We start from the raw sequence: 14,806 nt of genomic DNA, 5'->3' as shown, positions 1-14,806 counted from the left end.
CGACTCATGCATCGGATGTACCACTTGATCTTGTCTTTCAGACTCATGACTCCACAGCAAATAATGTCAAATAAATGTATATAAGCAGACACACCACAAAAACATCAGCCTGGGAAAACAAACAAAAGGAACATGGATCTACTGACAACAAAAGGAATACAGGAATTATAGATATTAACTTCAATACTCCTATCAATCCATTCCTATCCAAGCTGCCAGTATCTCTCCCTGGCAAAAGTGCATCATTAAGAGTTGATTTTAAAAGATTCTGATATGGACTTTGAAATGCTCGCCTGTGATGAACTACATCAAAGTTGAGTTGTCTCAATGTCATAGCACAGATGAGATTGGCAGAAAAGATCAGAGTGTAATATCCTTAATATATCATGAAGAGAGGAAATAACAGGGCAATTTGATGAGAAGAGATTAGCACTTTGCCTTTGATCCTAAATCATCCATGTTCGTTAACCTTGAGAACACTGCCAAGGTGCTGATGATTTTAAGGAAGCTTTTTGTCGGGGTGGTTTGAAGGCCACCACCTTCAGGACATCTTCCCCCCTCACTGCTTCAGTGCTCAAAGGTTAAAATAAATCTACTGCCCCTTTTGTGTGTGTGTGTGTGTGTGTGTGTGTGTGTGTGTGTGTGTGTAGTTGCTACTGATCTATTCTTTTCCATTGGAATAAACAGGTTTAGGTTATGGCTAAGGGCACCAACCCCATTGCACATGACAGTTTCATTTTTTATTTAACTCAGACCAGCACAAACTGCTGCTAAGGGCCTGATCCCGTGATCTTCAAACATTAAAATCTCCTACTGCTTCAATGCAAGAGCACAATAAACAGCTTTTATTTAATCCAGCAGTGACAGTCTCGTCTTCTTTATTTCACTGCTGTTCTACTGAAGTTGTGTGGTGATAAGATAGACTTGTAAGCCTGAAATTGCTTTACATTTTCAAAACAGTGAACTTCGGATGATCAAAGTACCTGACATAAACACCCAGGGAAGGAACCTGTGACTCAGGGAACATTTGGGATAGATCCTGTTCTCAGCATACACACATAATTACCACTAACATTAATGTGCGTCATATCCACCAAAGACAGAAAAGGAACTTAGTGCTTTGCCATCCTACAGCTAAATTATGGCAGCAGGAAAAACAACCCAAGAAAATAACTTAAAAACTAACGACACTGCTGAAAGGTCAGAAGGTCAGATAGCATTCATTCTGAAATGCTGTCAGGTTTGAAATCCTGCTGTACTTTCATCAGCTGCAGCTGCTCTGAGAGCCATAGGATTATCCAGGGACCAACAAAAACCTAGTTTAAGCTATGTTCCATGTTATACACCCTACACCATAAAGTAGATTTCCAAACCCCTTAAGAATACACATACATACATACATCTGACATGATTTAATGTCTCCAGCAATACAAACAGAACTCTGACCTAAGTAAACGTTCTATTTTTTGCAATCTCTCAGCATCCCCATTGCATGTTTGTGGCAGCTCATGACTAAAATAACCTGCAGTATCCACAGCCAGAACATTCACACGTCTTTGTATCTGAGAGCATGACTAAAAAAACCTGTATAATAATGATTGTTTTCCCTCCATGAGGCACTCACAACAAAGCCAAAATAAATGAAGTTTACACAATGCCACTTAAAATAAAAGCAGGGTGGAAGTGCTAAATATCACTGTAACTGATGTTCCCAAATAACTTGGAAGTACTGCTGTTGATCAAAGAATCACAGGATAGAAAAATACATGTAATACTCCACACATTTCAAACAGCTCATTCAGTCTTGGAATAATTACCCGCAGAACAGATTTTGAACTCCTTTTTGTGAAACCCATCAGATTTCATCAGGTATCAATATACAGACAAGAGTTCTCTGTAGTACTGAATGTTTTGTGATCTTGGCAGAAAGCAGCTTGATTAACTTCATTGAGAAATTTAGGAAGGACTTCCCAGCTGCAGGTGGCCAGGCCCAGCAGGCTAAAGGAAGCACTGTCTCCAAGGAACTGGCATCTTCCAATGCAGGAAAGAGGATGCACAGCAGACAAATGCAGGGAGAATAAAGCACCAGAAGGACAAATCCATGCTGTAAGATGAATAAGGTTTTGCACAACTTATCTGAAGGTTCATTAAATAGGTCTGATTTCAACAAATGTTGAAATAGAATGTTTCCTAAAAATACCAGTAATTGTAAACTTGAAACCAAAATACACATTGTTGGTTTTTTTTATTTTTTTTTTCCCTAGGACACTTTTCTTTTCTTGGACACTCTCCAAAATGTGGTTTGGGAGAGATACAAGGGCTTTTTTTTTTTTTTTTCCCCAGCCTCACCAGTCTGTGCTCTCCCCAGGACTTGTCCTCCCAGTCCCCTGCCAGGGTAAGCCCCAGGATCACTCTTTGGGCCATTTTGCTCCACTTTTCAGTGACGCTCCCACTGTTACAGTTGTTTGTTTTTCTAAAAGACCAAAAGTGCTTCTACACTAATCCTAAAATAAAAGGCAGCTGTAAAACCCCCCAGTGTTGGGAGGTTTACCACGAGTCAATGCAATATATTTAGCTTCACCTTTGCCTCAGGGCAGTGTTGTGTGGCAGCAAACAAGGCTGTGCATGCTCAGCCACACTCCTTCAGCACAGAGGCCTTTGAAACTCAGCCCAGGGCACACAGCATCTGTTAGGAGCCATTATAAAACCTGGCAACTCTACAAACTCAGGATTTGCTTTTCAAACAGAAGTAATTTAACTGTTCAATAAATAAATAAATAAGCAAGAATTTATTCAGCAGTTTTCTAATGCTCTTGGACTGATGCAGAGCAGCAGCAGCCAGCTCCGGGCTGCCTTCCCAGCATCTCTCACATCGAGGGCAGAAGTCAACATCTTGCCCTTCATAACCTTCTGAATAAACTACTTTAATAACACAGCTCTTTGCAGCCCTAAATAAATTCTCTTACTCCCTGTTTCTGGATTAGGATGGTGGCCTCCTTAACATGGAAAAGCACCATGCTTTGTCCTCTTACTTTCCAACTGCTTCTTCAAGCCCATATTGCACAGGTACACCCTGCCATTCTCTCCACTGCTGCTGAGCCCCTCTCCCTGACAAGCACTACCCCAGTGCTCTACCTTCGCTCCTACTGCAGGAAACCCTTTCCCTTAATTTTTGAAGTTTCCTTCTTGCAGTGCTGCTTTGAACAGCAGGCACAGCTCCTCTTTCCCAGCAGAGCTGCGTCATCGCAGCATTCCCAGCGCCGAAGCCTCCAAATCCACTTGTATTGGCACATCCCAAAAGGTGCAGCCTGACACAGATAATTTTTATTCCACCCTCAAAGGGCTGGTGTGTGGATCGACAAAGTAACTTCTGTGAAAGACCCAGAATGTGCAAAGTGCTGTGTAAGTGCTCAGGATTATTATCAGAGACTGAAGCACTTTGATCCGTCCTGTGGCGATGTGATGGGGGGAAAACAAAAGAAAAGATAAAGCGAGTTACCAGTGCTTTTGCCCCAGGAGCAAGTGCACTTCTTGCACAGAACAGCAGCCACATTTCTGGGTCTGTTGCACTTGCACACCCTGAACCCATAGGCTTATTTTGACTATCTGGATCTAACACACTCTGGCCTGATACATCCCGCTCTTCACAGGTGCCATGCCTTAACGATTCAGAGGATTCTCCAGCTGCAACCTTGAGTCACAACAATTGCTCCCAACTAAGCAGTAAATTAATTCTTTGTAAAATCATTCATTTAATAGGCATGAAACATCAGTGCAGTAAACCATGTTCTTTAATCACATTTCCAAATACATTTCCAGTTTAGCTTGTTTTTTTAAGCCTAGCAGCATTTCACACCGACATCTTTAGCTGCTGGAGAAAAGAGGATGTTCTAAGCACAGGACAGGGACTGGAAGCTCAGTGCCTGGGACCAGCCACAGCACACCACCTCTGTCTTATTTCCATACAAGCAGAAATTGATACACCAGTATTAGAAGATACAGACTATGGTGAATGCTTGTAAAGTGCCTGGAACACATGAAGTCTTCTGTGAAAGCAAATGTTATTATGCAATAATTGTTACCTGGCACAGAGACCCCTTAATGCTGCAGGGAAACACAGCATGCTCATTTCTGTACATTGAAAGCACTGAACTGAACTGTTGCACTATCAGTTATATACTTTATTCTCACATATGTTATTGTCAAGCTGTTGTGATTGAGGCATCAGACACAGGACCAGGACTTTCAATTCAGGGGCTCTGTGCCCTCCTTTTGCCACCTTGCTGAACTCAAAGCTACCTTCCCACTCCCCATGCCTGTTTCAATTTACAAAATGGAAATAATGATACTGATCTCTTCTGTAGAGGACTTTGAAATCTGTTCATGGAATGTGTCAAACAAAAGTGGAATATTACTATTATGCATAACCTTATTTCTCGCAAGTCTGTTCAAGCCACTCCAAAACACCTCAATTTGTTAAGCATCTTTGCTCCTCTTCAACAAGAGTCTGGTGAAAGCACTCTGCAATACTCTCACAACCAGAAGAGGTACCCTTTTTTTTAATTAAAAAAATTCACCTCTTGCCACTGTAATTGTATCCAGGAAACACAGCTCTTGACTGTAACAATGTCAAAAGATGAAAAGACCGTGAATTGTCAGTAATATCTCCCAGTGCATACAAATGAAGACAACTGAGGTCAGCACATGCTACAAACCCATGACAGATTGCACTCCAGAGGAGCACAAAGATGAGCCAGCACTATGCAACTGATTTATCTAGGGATTAGTCAGAGGCCGCTCCTGCAACAGTTTAGGAAAGCTCATTGCTTAGCTACCAACAGGACACCTCACATGAACTCCAGCTTCCAGCTAGGACCATACTTAACCCCTTTGTTGCCTAAAAACAATCACTGCTTAGACAAGTAGGTCCCTTATGTTATATCAAGTTGATTCCCCCATCTGCTGTCTTGTACCTGTAACATCCTGAAATGTCAGACCCAAAGTATAAGAGACTATTCCAAAACCACCTCATCAGAAAGGACCATTTTCCCCTTTTCATTCTTATTTTAACATCAGAGGCCCAAAAATACCACCTCTTTTCAAGGTAGGTATTTAATTTAAGAAGTCCTATGTCAAGGCCAAAAGGGGAAGAAGGCTGTTGTATGTTTGTCCAGCATCCACTGCAGCAGGCTCTCACTCCATAACTGGATGCAGATCTGTGACAGGTTGTTCATCATCCCCTTACTGACTTCTGCCAGGGGAGAACAGAGTATCCATTTATCACTGGGAAGCAAAGCAGCAGCTGATCAGATGCACATTTTTATAAGAGGACATAATATCAGGATGCCTAAGATAACTGGAGACTGTCAGTCAAGTCACCCGCTTTTAAAACACCTACTCAACAGCTCACCAGGCTTCCTTTTGAACAAAAAGTAATAGAATAAAACCTTCCTGTAGGTGAAAGCCATCAGACACACACTGAAAATCTGACAAAACAGAGAGGCAGCCTGCTGATTACAGGTAATTTAATGACAGATACACACTAACATTGAATAAATCATTATACTTTGTCCAAATAGAAAAAGCAAAACTTTGGAAATTGACACTATAAACACTGTTGCTTTTCATACTGGCATTCATTAAGTTTTATATGGATCTCATCAGTATGTAATTCTGTTTGCAAATGTTACTTTCAACCAGCACGATGCTAGACAACTTTACTAATTAATCAGAAGGAAATCTCACAGTTAATTTATTAAATAGAATCTGCTCTATCTGTCATCAAGCACGAGTAGGATAGAACAAATCAGACCAACAAAGTGCTGAAAAAAAAATACATCATCTTAATTACTGCAATATACCCTTACTAGACAGGGGAAGGAATCCTCTGCAAGAGTGATTTTGAACTTCTCTCCCTAATAGTGTTAGGACACTGGTAATCATAAATCTCATACATTAATGCAGGTCTCATGCTATTCTTAACAGCTTCAAGAGTATAATCATCATCTTACTGCAAACCATACAGTTAAAAATGGAGGCTTCTCTTGAATTACAGAGGAAATGAGCCACCCCTGCTGATGATTATGATTCCTACTGAAGTTGTAACGCTTTCAAAAAAAAACAAACACCAGAGGGGGAGACCTGCTCCAAGCCCTCACACCTGTGGTCTGGAGGCTCATACAACCCAAACCAACACAGTTACTGGTAAATATGAAGCACACATAAACCTAAGTCTAACATGACTGAAATGCAGTTCTGAAACTAGTTCATTGCTTATTTTGGGCACAGCAGAGGAAAGATGCTGGAAACAAAGCTGTCAGTCTGTGCAGAGGAGCAGCAGTAGATGGTGAGAGAAAAGGAAAAAGGTACAAAGACACACATGAGAAGGGAGGAAGAGAAAGGAAGCGCAGGGAAGAAAAGAAATAATAATCCCAAGTGAGATTAGTCTTAAAACAGCTGCATACATCTTCCTGCACAGAAAAAGACAAGAAGCTACCGAGCAAACAGTAACCACTTATTTCACTGTCAGCTATGCCACACTGTCACAGAGGAGCCTTGTTCCTTTCCACTAACCCTCCACTGGAAACTGGTGATGGAATTGCTGTTGGAAGAGGCAGTATTGGCTGCTAAAATGTGCTCACCACCCCACAGCCACAAATACCACGTCATTTGGCTCCTGCTGCACAAGAAATGTCACATGCAAAGGTATCTTTATGTGCTGCTTTGCACTGCAGTTAACTCCAAGCAGTTGCTGAATACAATTTTTTGTGCCAGATGTGAGCTCCAACCATGGCATTCCACTGGTCAACATTTTTGCACTGTATTTTTCTGAACATGCAATGCAAATATTTATGGTGCAATCACTAGCTTTCCTGATTGCTGCCATGGGGCACTTTCTTCAGATGAAGACTACACAGATCATTTAGTTATAACCATGCACATGGAAGGACTTTCTCAGCACAGCAGATAAATTAACAAAGCTGGAAAGAACAAATTCTAAATCACTAAATTATAAATTAACAAGAAGACCTAAGGAGTAAATATTCAGAAGAGCTCACTGAAGCCTTAAGGATAGGAGCATCATGACTAATTATTCCAGTGATCATTTAAACATGGAGTTAGGAAATATTATAAGCAAGAGAAAAATAAATCTCACCAATTACATGCATAAATGCAGATTAATGCCATATGAGTAGCTACCATATGAATATTCAATGCACTTATTAAAGCATTAATAAAACAGTCACAGACAATCTGATTTCATTTTTAAATAACCAGCTGCAGAAATGTAAAACTGCACATATTTTTTCTTTAAAGTAATAGGTGATTTGTTCAGAGTGTAGAAAGCATCAGTGAAGTTAAAGTGCGGGACAACTGATTAAGAAATTTGAAACAGCAACAGAAATGTTCAAATGACAGAAGACGTTCTTAAAAACAAAGCTAAAAAACCCAAATAGTAAAGGAAATAAATACTGGAAAACTAAAACAATTAAACTTCAGCATAGAGGAATTTTTTTCATTTGCATTGTGTGCCCGGATTGCATTTTGCATCTATGAAATTATTCTCAGTCATAAGAGTAACAAATTGTTTCTAACATGTAGACATATAAAGGAATTAATTAAATAATGCAGAAGGATTATTTAAGATAATTCTCATGGTTATATAATTTCTCATCATTTGTTTCAAAAAAGAACTTCTTCTGCATCTTATTTGTTGTTATTCAGGACAGAATTGCCGGAGGGTGCAGTGAGAGCTGGAGAGCAGGCAATTAACACAAAAAGGAAAAAACACAGTGGAAACTCCAGCCAAAATCTCAGTCCCTTGAGTCTTCCCCTGAGAGCAGAGAATGCTAGTGATGGCAGACAGACATTTCCATGGCACTGGCTCCAGCTATCAGGCCACAGAATACGGGCAAGGCAGCGGCTTGAAATTTCAGCACCAGAGGTAAGCCCATTTCAGACAGTGGTTAGTTATAGTCAGCCAGTGGAGAGAGATCCCTCTTCAATCTCTTACTTCCACTGGTTAATATTAAGAACAAAAATTCAGTGAATTTGGATGACATCCCTCACTGACACATAACTGCAGGTCCCTGTATCATGCCTCAGACATAAAATAAGGCTAATAAATTCTTACTTTGTAGAGCTTTTAGAGGAACTTGAGCAGCAAGTCTGTTTAAAAGAGCAGTGATGAAAGAGCCATGATGCAGATGTGACTGTCATAACACACAGTTCTGCCTTTGTATTTCTGTACCAGATTGTATGTCTATTTTCTCAGCAAAAAGGAAGTAAAGCAAATATCTCTGCCACTCGACAGTGCAGATGTAGGATTGTCCTGGTTTCAGGACAATTTTCTTCCTGGTGGCTGGTGCAGTGCTGGTTTTGGATTCAGTATAGGAATACTGTTGATAACACAGAGACATGGTTGGTGCTGGGCAGTGCTTACCTGAGGTCCAGGACTTATCAGAGTCTCATGCTCTGCCAGTGAGCAGGTGCACAAGAAGCTGAGAGGGAGCACAGCCGGGACAGCTGACCCGAACTGGCCAGAGGGATTTTCCATACTGGGGAACGTCATGCCCAGTATATAAACTGGGGGGAGCTGGCCGTGAGTAGCTGAGGGCTGATGGCTGCTGGGGGACAGGCTGGGCATCGGTCAGCGGGTGGTGAGCAATTTTATCGTGCATCACTTCTTTTTGTTGGGTTTTATGCCTTTTTCTCTCTCTCCTTTTCATTATTATTGTTGTTGCTGTTGTTATTATTTTGTATTATTTACCTTTATTTCAATCAATTAACCTGTTCTTATTTCAACCCACGAGTTCCTCCTCCCCATCCCAGAGGGGGAGGGAGGGAGTAAGTAAGAGGCTGTTTGGTACTTAGTTGCTGGCTGGAGCTAAACCACAAGAAGAGTATTTTTGAAACACTGGCTCTTTTGCACAGTCATAAAATGCTGTACTGTATCGTACTGTTTTCTTCTGAAATTATCAATTATGTGGGTATTGTGAATCACTGTATTCACATATACACCTGATTAACTTCAGGGAGCATCTTATTCATTCTAGTTCCTCTACAGATTCTTAAATTAATAGATAGCTAATTTCAAAGGTGAAGATTTTATCGTTTTCAATCTGTTCTCCCCTTGCCTCCCCCACCTGCAGTACAGCTTAAGGGCCATCACAATTAATCCGGAGATCTTCCACTGTTTTATCTGATTAATTTATTCACAGGCTATATTGTCAACAAGGAAAACTGTATCAATAGCTTGCAGCTAACCAGCAAGGATACCAAAGTCCACACAATAGCCCAAAAGATCTTTATCCTAGAAATGAAATATTTCAAAAGCTCCCCAAACAGCAGGCTCTTGGGGTGAAGGGGAAGAAGCTTCTGATAACCACTGCCCTTGGGTGACAAGTTCATTTTCATGCAACATCTAAAGAAATGAGGATTTCCTGCACAGCTGTTACAGTGTCCTTAGAGACTCAGTTTTCAGGCGCTCTGTGCCGTCGTCCCTCTGCTCCTCTTAATTCTAGTCAACAACAGCCACAGGCAGATTACAAAGCTGGGACATTATCAACATGACCAGGAGCCTATAATAGCACTCATAAGCCGAGTGATTTCTTTTCTCTTGTCAGTATCACATATAAATACGAAACAGCTAAGGATCTGGCACTTTTCTCTTTAATAATCCACTGTTGATTAAAAAGCACCTCCTCATTTCGCTAATCAAAGTAAAACAACATAACCATATAAAGCACATGGCTAATTTTAGCCCTAAATACTGACAAGATCTGTGGTAATTCCTGTTAACTGTCAGTGGCCATGATCTCCACAGCACTTATAGTGCTTTACTGTTCACTAACTTAGGCAACTCATCCTCTTGTGAAACGTACTAAAGCACCGGATGAAACACAGATCTTGCAAAATATTTCACGAGCTATAAATGAAAGAGAAGGCCTTTGGCCAGCAACTTTGTTTTATTCCTTTCAGAAAAACAGTGACTTAAAGACTCGTGGTGTACAAACCTGGCCATCTGCTTGTATGCTTCTTCAGCCACCGCAAAGATATGTGGATCCATATCCCCCATATTTTGGCCACTGTATGCATTGATGATATCTTCGCCATAGATAGGCAGCTGTTCATAAGGATTTATGGCCACTAAAACGATACCTACAAAGGAAATGAAACAAAAGGAATTATTAATAGTTGTTTCAAAATAAACCCAACCAAAAATGGCTTTAACATCAACTATTGTTCAAATCTTTCTAAAAATACTAACTAAAGAATAAGGATCTGATATTACTGACTTCAACACACTTTTATTGACTACAGTTCTGTGTATAAAAAAGTGTCACAAGAGTTTACTTCCAACCTCCTTTGGTAAACACATCAGGGACAACTTTTTATTTTTTCATTCCATCTGCCTTTTCTAAAGCTAGTGCGCACAAAACAAACAGATAGAGAATGTGTCAACTTGAAATACTGCCTGTTTGGTGCAGTAAACCAATGAATGTGCATTCTACTTTCCTGTGTTTTATTGTGAATTGATACTGTGATTTGTGAATTATAACTACTGCATGACCTTGCTGACTGCCAGTTTGGGTATGTGAAGTGTGTTAACCCTTCAGCTGTTGTACTGTGCCCAGGGATAACTTCTTCAGTTTTTGTGACAAGCAACAAAGTAGAGACATGGTAGACAACAGTAGACATTTCATAGGGCTAACACAGTGTGAGAAAGTCGTGTCAGGAAATTAGGTAATTACAGCTCTAGAAGGCATCATAAAATATTTATCTTACACATCTGTGTAACTACTTACACCTTCCATTTTCTTCCATTTTCCACACCAATTTAACACATATCTGGCTTTGTTAATACCACTCATCACTACAGCACTTCTGAACTCATGCCATTCTTTTACTCTCCCCACACAAGAAACCTTAAGTCTTACTTTATACAAACTTCCTAGACACAAAATGAGACCTCAAATGCTTTTGGGAACATTTTGTTTTCCATGAGAAATGAGAACTGCTCTGCCCACAGGGATAATCTAACAAAGATTCCTTACACAACTCTCTCCTGTAACATTTACAGTGGGTAGGGAACACTTCTTTGCCCCGAGCAGGGGTGAAAACACTGATCACTGCCATGTGAGACCCAGCTGTGCCAGGCGTGCTGTGCTCTCCTTACATGGCAATTCCTCCTCACCTTGACAGTGTGACAAGGGGGGTGGGGGGAAATAGAAACTCTGATTTTAACTGTGGACATTTTAAAAATAGAATTTCTTCTCACACATATGTGCTTTGGTACCTAAAAGTGACAGCGCAGGTGCAGATGGCTGCACAGTGACTATAGCAAGCCTGCTGCATTTGTGCCTTGGACAAGCCATCCCTGAAGAACCTGCACCAAAAGCGTTTCCATAGCACTCAACTCGCTTCTAAATTTGCTCAGAAATTCAGCCTTACACACACAGACTTCCTCAGTGCAGATCCCAGCTCTCTGCTCTGTGCAGATTATAGTGTTGTGATGTCTATCTAAGAAATTTTCCATCAAAAAACTGGGAGAAGGGAAATGAAAGCATCTGGTCTGGCACTGCTGCTGGGAGCATTATCCCATTTTTAAATCCTGTCATGCATTTATATATCAAGCACATTTATATATCAAGCACAAACCACAGCAAAAACATTATAAACAACAGAATATATTTCAGGAACAGATCTGAGAGATCTCAATCTATTTACTCTTATGTATGGCAAGTTTAATGTCTCGACACGCCCATGCAGGGAGAGGCTGTGTTTTTCCATCAGCTGTGACTTCACTGAAGTGACTCAGGAGCTCCAGTAAAAAGTCTCTATAAACGTTTATGCCAAGTTCTACTGCTGTAACGATGACCCAGAGAATAAGAGGGGGGTCAGGGAGGAGAAGCAACCTCAGTTCTAGAAGACTTGAGGAATATTTTCCATGTCAATGTTAAACATCTGCCCATTGTAACTGTGAAAAAGGAGTAAAAGATGAAGTACGGCTGCACCATCAAGCTGAGCCTCCCAGGCTTGCAAGTCTCATCAAAGAGACTTAAAAAAATTCTGTGTGAGACTTCAGATGATTCCCTCCTGCTTTTGGTTACGCTGGCAAAAATAAACCCTTGAATTAAAAAAAAGCAGCCCTGTGACAAGTCTCCATCATATTAAAACATTTAAATTCAGTAGCGATCTGTAAAATCAGTGAGCAACTACCATCTGGAAATAACGAAAACAAGTGACTTAAGAATTATTTGCTTTCTGTAGAACTTTGAAATCAGTCTGTCTCACAGGGCTATAATCCAGATTAATTTACATATAACTTCTCTTTATCTCCACTAAATCATATTGCTATTTTAAGAAATATGGTCTTTCCTAAACCAGATTTATGTGTGTTTTTCTTCCTACAGTTACAATAAACTGAACTCTGGCTACTCTTTGTGCCATTCCTATTACATATAACCAAAGTAACTGCATCTAGCTCTTTTATCTTGAATGTACTCATCCATCTGAGGCCAAATTGGACATAAACATAAACAATCTATTAAATTAAATTAATAATTAAAAATTAATTTAAATTAACTGCATAGCAGGCAGTACTAACCAGCAGAATTCACTGAATTCTCATCACAGCCATAGAGCTTTTCCATGTAAGCATTCAAATTTTCCTTTATAACTTTTCAACCTCCTTCATTAATTCCTCAATTCATATTCCCAATAGTAAAGCAAAGTTATAAATCACCTCTGAATTGCTGGTGAAAAGCTGACTCGAAGTTAAGAAATCAGGTTTTTCTGTTTAAAAGTTTGCATTACTTCAAGGTGAAATTTTGAAGAATTTAATATCCATTTGACATATTACACTAAGACAGTATGGTTGAATTCATTTCTAGGGCCCTGGACATCCATCCCTCCATGCATTCCAGTTCTAATTCCAGTTCTGCTGGTTGAGAAAAATGTTACCCTAATTCTCTTGGTGGATTGAAGTGGTTTTAATATCCCTTGGGCTACATCAGCTGTGTTAGCTGAAACCACCTTCACAGGGTATTTAAACTAACCTGGATAATGTGTGAGTGAGATTAAGGACACAAATGCAGTCCTTCCTGCAGGCAGAGCTCTAAGGCAGTAATCTTTGCAGAGGGGAAGTAACCTCTACTTAGGCTGGGAACTGATGGAGAAGTTTGTGAGGTGGATGTCTGTGGCCAAAGGATCAGGTTTTTAAAGGCTGGCATGCCAACTCTGTTTTCCTTAGTTTATAACGTAACATACACTGCCTACATCCCAAGTGAATAAATCCACAGCACACTGTTCCTCAGTAGGGCTGAACCATCACAGCCTTCTCCTTGACCACCAGGAACCCCCACCACACTGGATCCACACGTTTCTAACAAACCCACATGCATCTCCCAGAATCACTTGAGACTTGCTTGGAAGCAAACCAGCTGACCAAGCTCCACCATCCCAGGCCCTCTGGCAGACCCATCCTTGAAGAGTCAAGGCCTTCCAGCCCCACGAGAAATGATAAAACCAGCCAAAAACACCACTACAGCTGCACTGGGGAAAACATGAAACGTGCTGTTTTCACGTTTTCCCAAACACAGCGAAACACAACCAGCAGACAGCACATTCCTTTCGAAAGCCTTTTAAACGCTGCCAAACACAGTGCACGTTGCAAGCAGCCGGAACACAGTCCGGGCAGGCTGTCCCATGGGAGGGGTATGGTGGTGTTTAGCAGGCATGAAACCACCAAACTGAGACTGAAAACCCCTTACAAGCTCAGGCCACGAGACTCCAGTTGCACAAAAGCCCTTTCACAGAAGAGCTTTGCCGTGGGGGCACTGGGGAGAGAAACACAGAAAATGTCTCCACTGGGGGAACTGAGGTGGTTTCCCAGCAACACGCACCCTCAGCAGGGGCTGCCCAGAGAGGCTATGGTCTATCTCCAGGCATCACTGATGACACTCAAATACTCTGATACTTTGACTGGTCCAAGCCTTGAGCAACTTGATCTGGTCAGACCTGTTTTAAGTAGGAAGCTTCACTGAAGACTTCCAGAGGTCTCCTCCAACTTAAATTATTCTGTGCTCTGACTGCATGACGGGATGAGATGTGGTATGAGTCATCTCCCACTCCTACAGGAGTGAAGTCTGGCTGTAAGCAGGGGGTGGCAAAGTCTGATCCACTCCCCTGTGATCTGGCCACTGCTGAGAGCAGGACTGGGAACAGATGCACTCTGCCGAGAATCAGCAGATTAGGAACAGCCGGAGTGAGCAAAACGTGGCAGGATGTTAATGCCTGCAGTCTGTCCGTCACAACATGTTTAATGTGCCGCTTGTCGTAGCTCTCCATACCCATCACCATGGGTGGAGCTGTAACGCATGTCAGAAGTACAGATAAACCAGAGAAATATTTTTAAAAATTACAAAGTTTAGATATATTGTAAGGTTATATATATGAAAAGCTAGCAATGTATTTTGACTAAACACTGAGATTTAAAAGAAACATATGTACACAGAGAAAAAAATCCCAGAAGCATCAAGGCTAAATTTTGAGGCTAAACTACCTGACAGAGCTTTAAAATAGACCACTGAGTTATAATTTTGCATTTATGATAAAAGTGATCATTAAAGTAACTTTTTCCCATTCTGGCCATCTAAAAGTACCACAGGCAATTACAAGTTGGCAATTACATTTAACTGTGAGTTAAATGGTACTTTTAAAACCAAGATAGATCATAACTGTGATAGGACAAGCACTGGCTCAGGAACTGTTACAAATTCACTCCTATAGTTTGCCCTGATTT

General features: G+C 40.8%; 1 protein-coding gene across 3 annotated transcripts in view; it reads right to left on the bottom strand.

The window, feature by feature from the left end:
• The window catches only part of MYO5A (myosin VA), a 99,732-nt gene that overhangs the window by 62,941 nt on the left and 21,985 nt on the right, over positions 1-14,806 (bottom strand). For all 3 annotated transcript variants that reach the window (XM_050309045.1, XM_050309043.1, XM_050309044.1), the window contains exon 4: positions 10,017-10,161. In XM_050309045.1, coding sequence (XP_050165002.1) covers positions 10,017-10,161 — 145 coding nt within the window. The remainder of the gene's footprint in view (positions 1-10,016; positions 10,162-14,806) is intronic.

The sequence above is a fragment of the Myiozetetes cayanensis genome, unplaced genomic scaffold (genome assembly GCF_022539395.1).
Source record: "Myiozetetes cayanensis isolate MyiCay16 unplaced genomic scaffold, myiCay2020 scf14, whole genome shotgun sequence".
NCBI classification, from domain to species: domain Eukaryota; kingdom Metazoa; phylum Chordata; class Aves; order Passeriformes; family Tyrannidae; genus Myiozetetes; species Myiozetetes cayanensis.
This window is presented reverse-complemented; position numbering and strand designations above follow the sequence as displayed.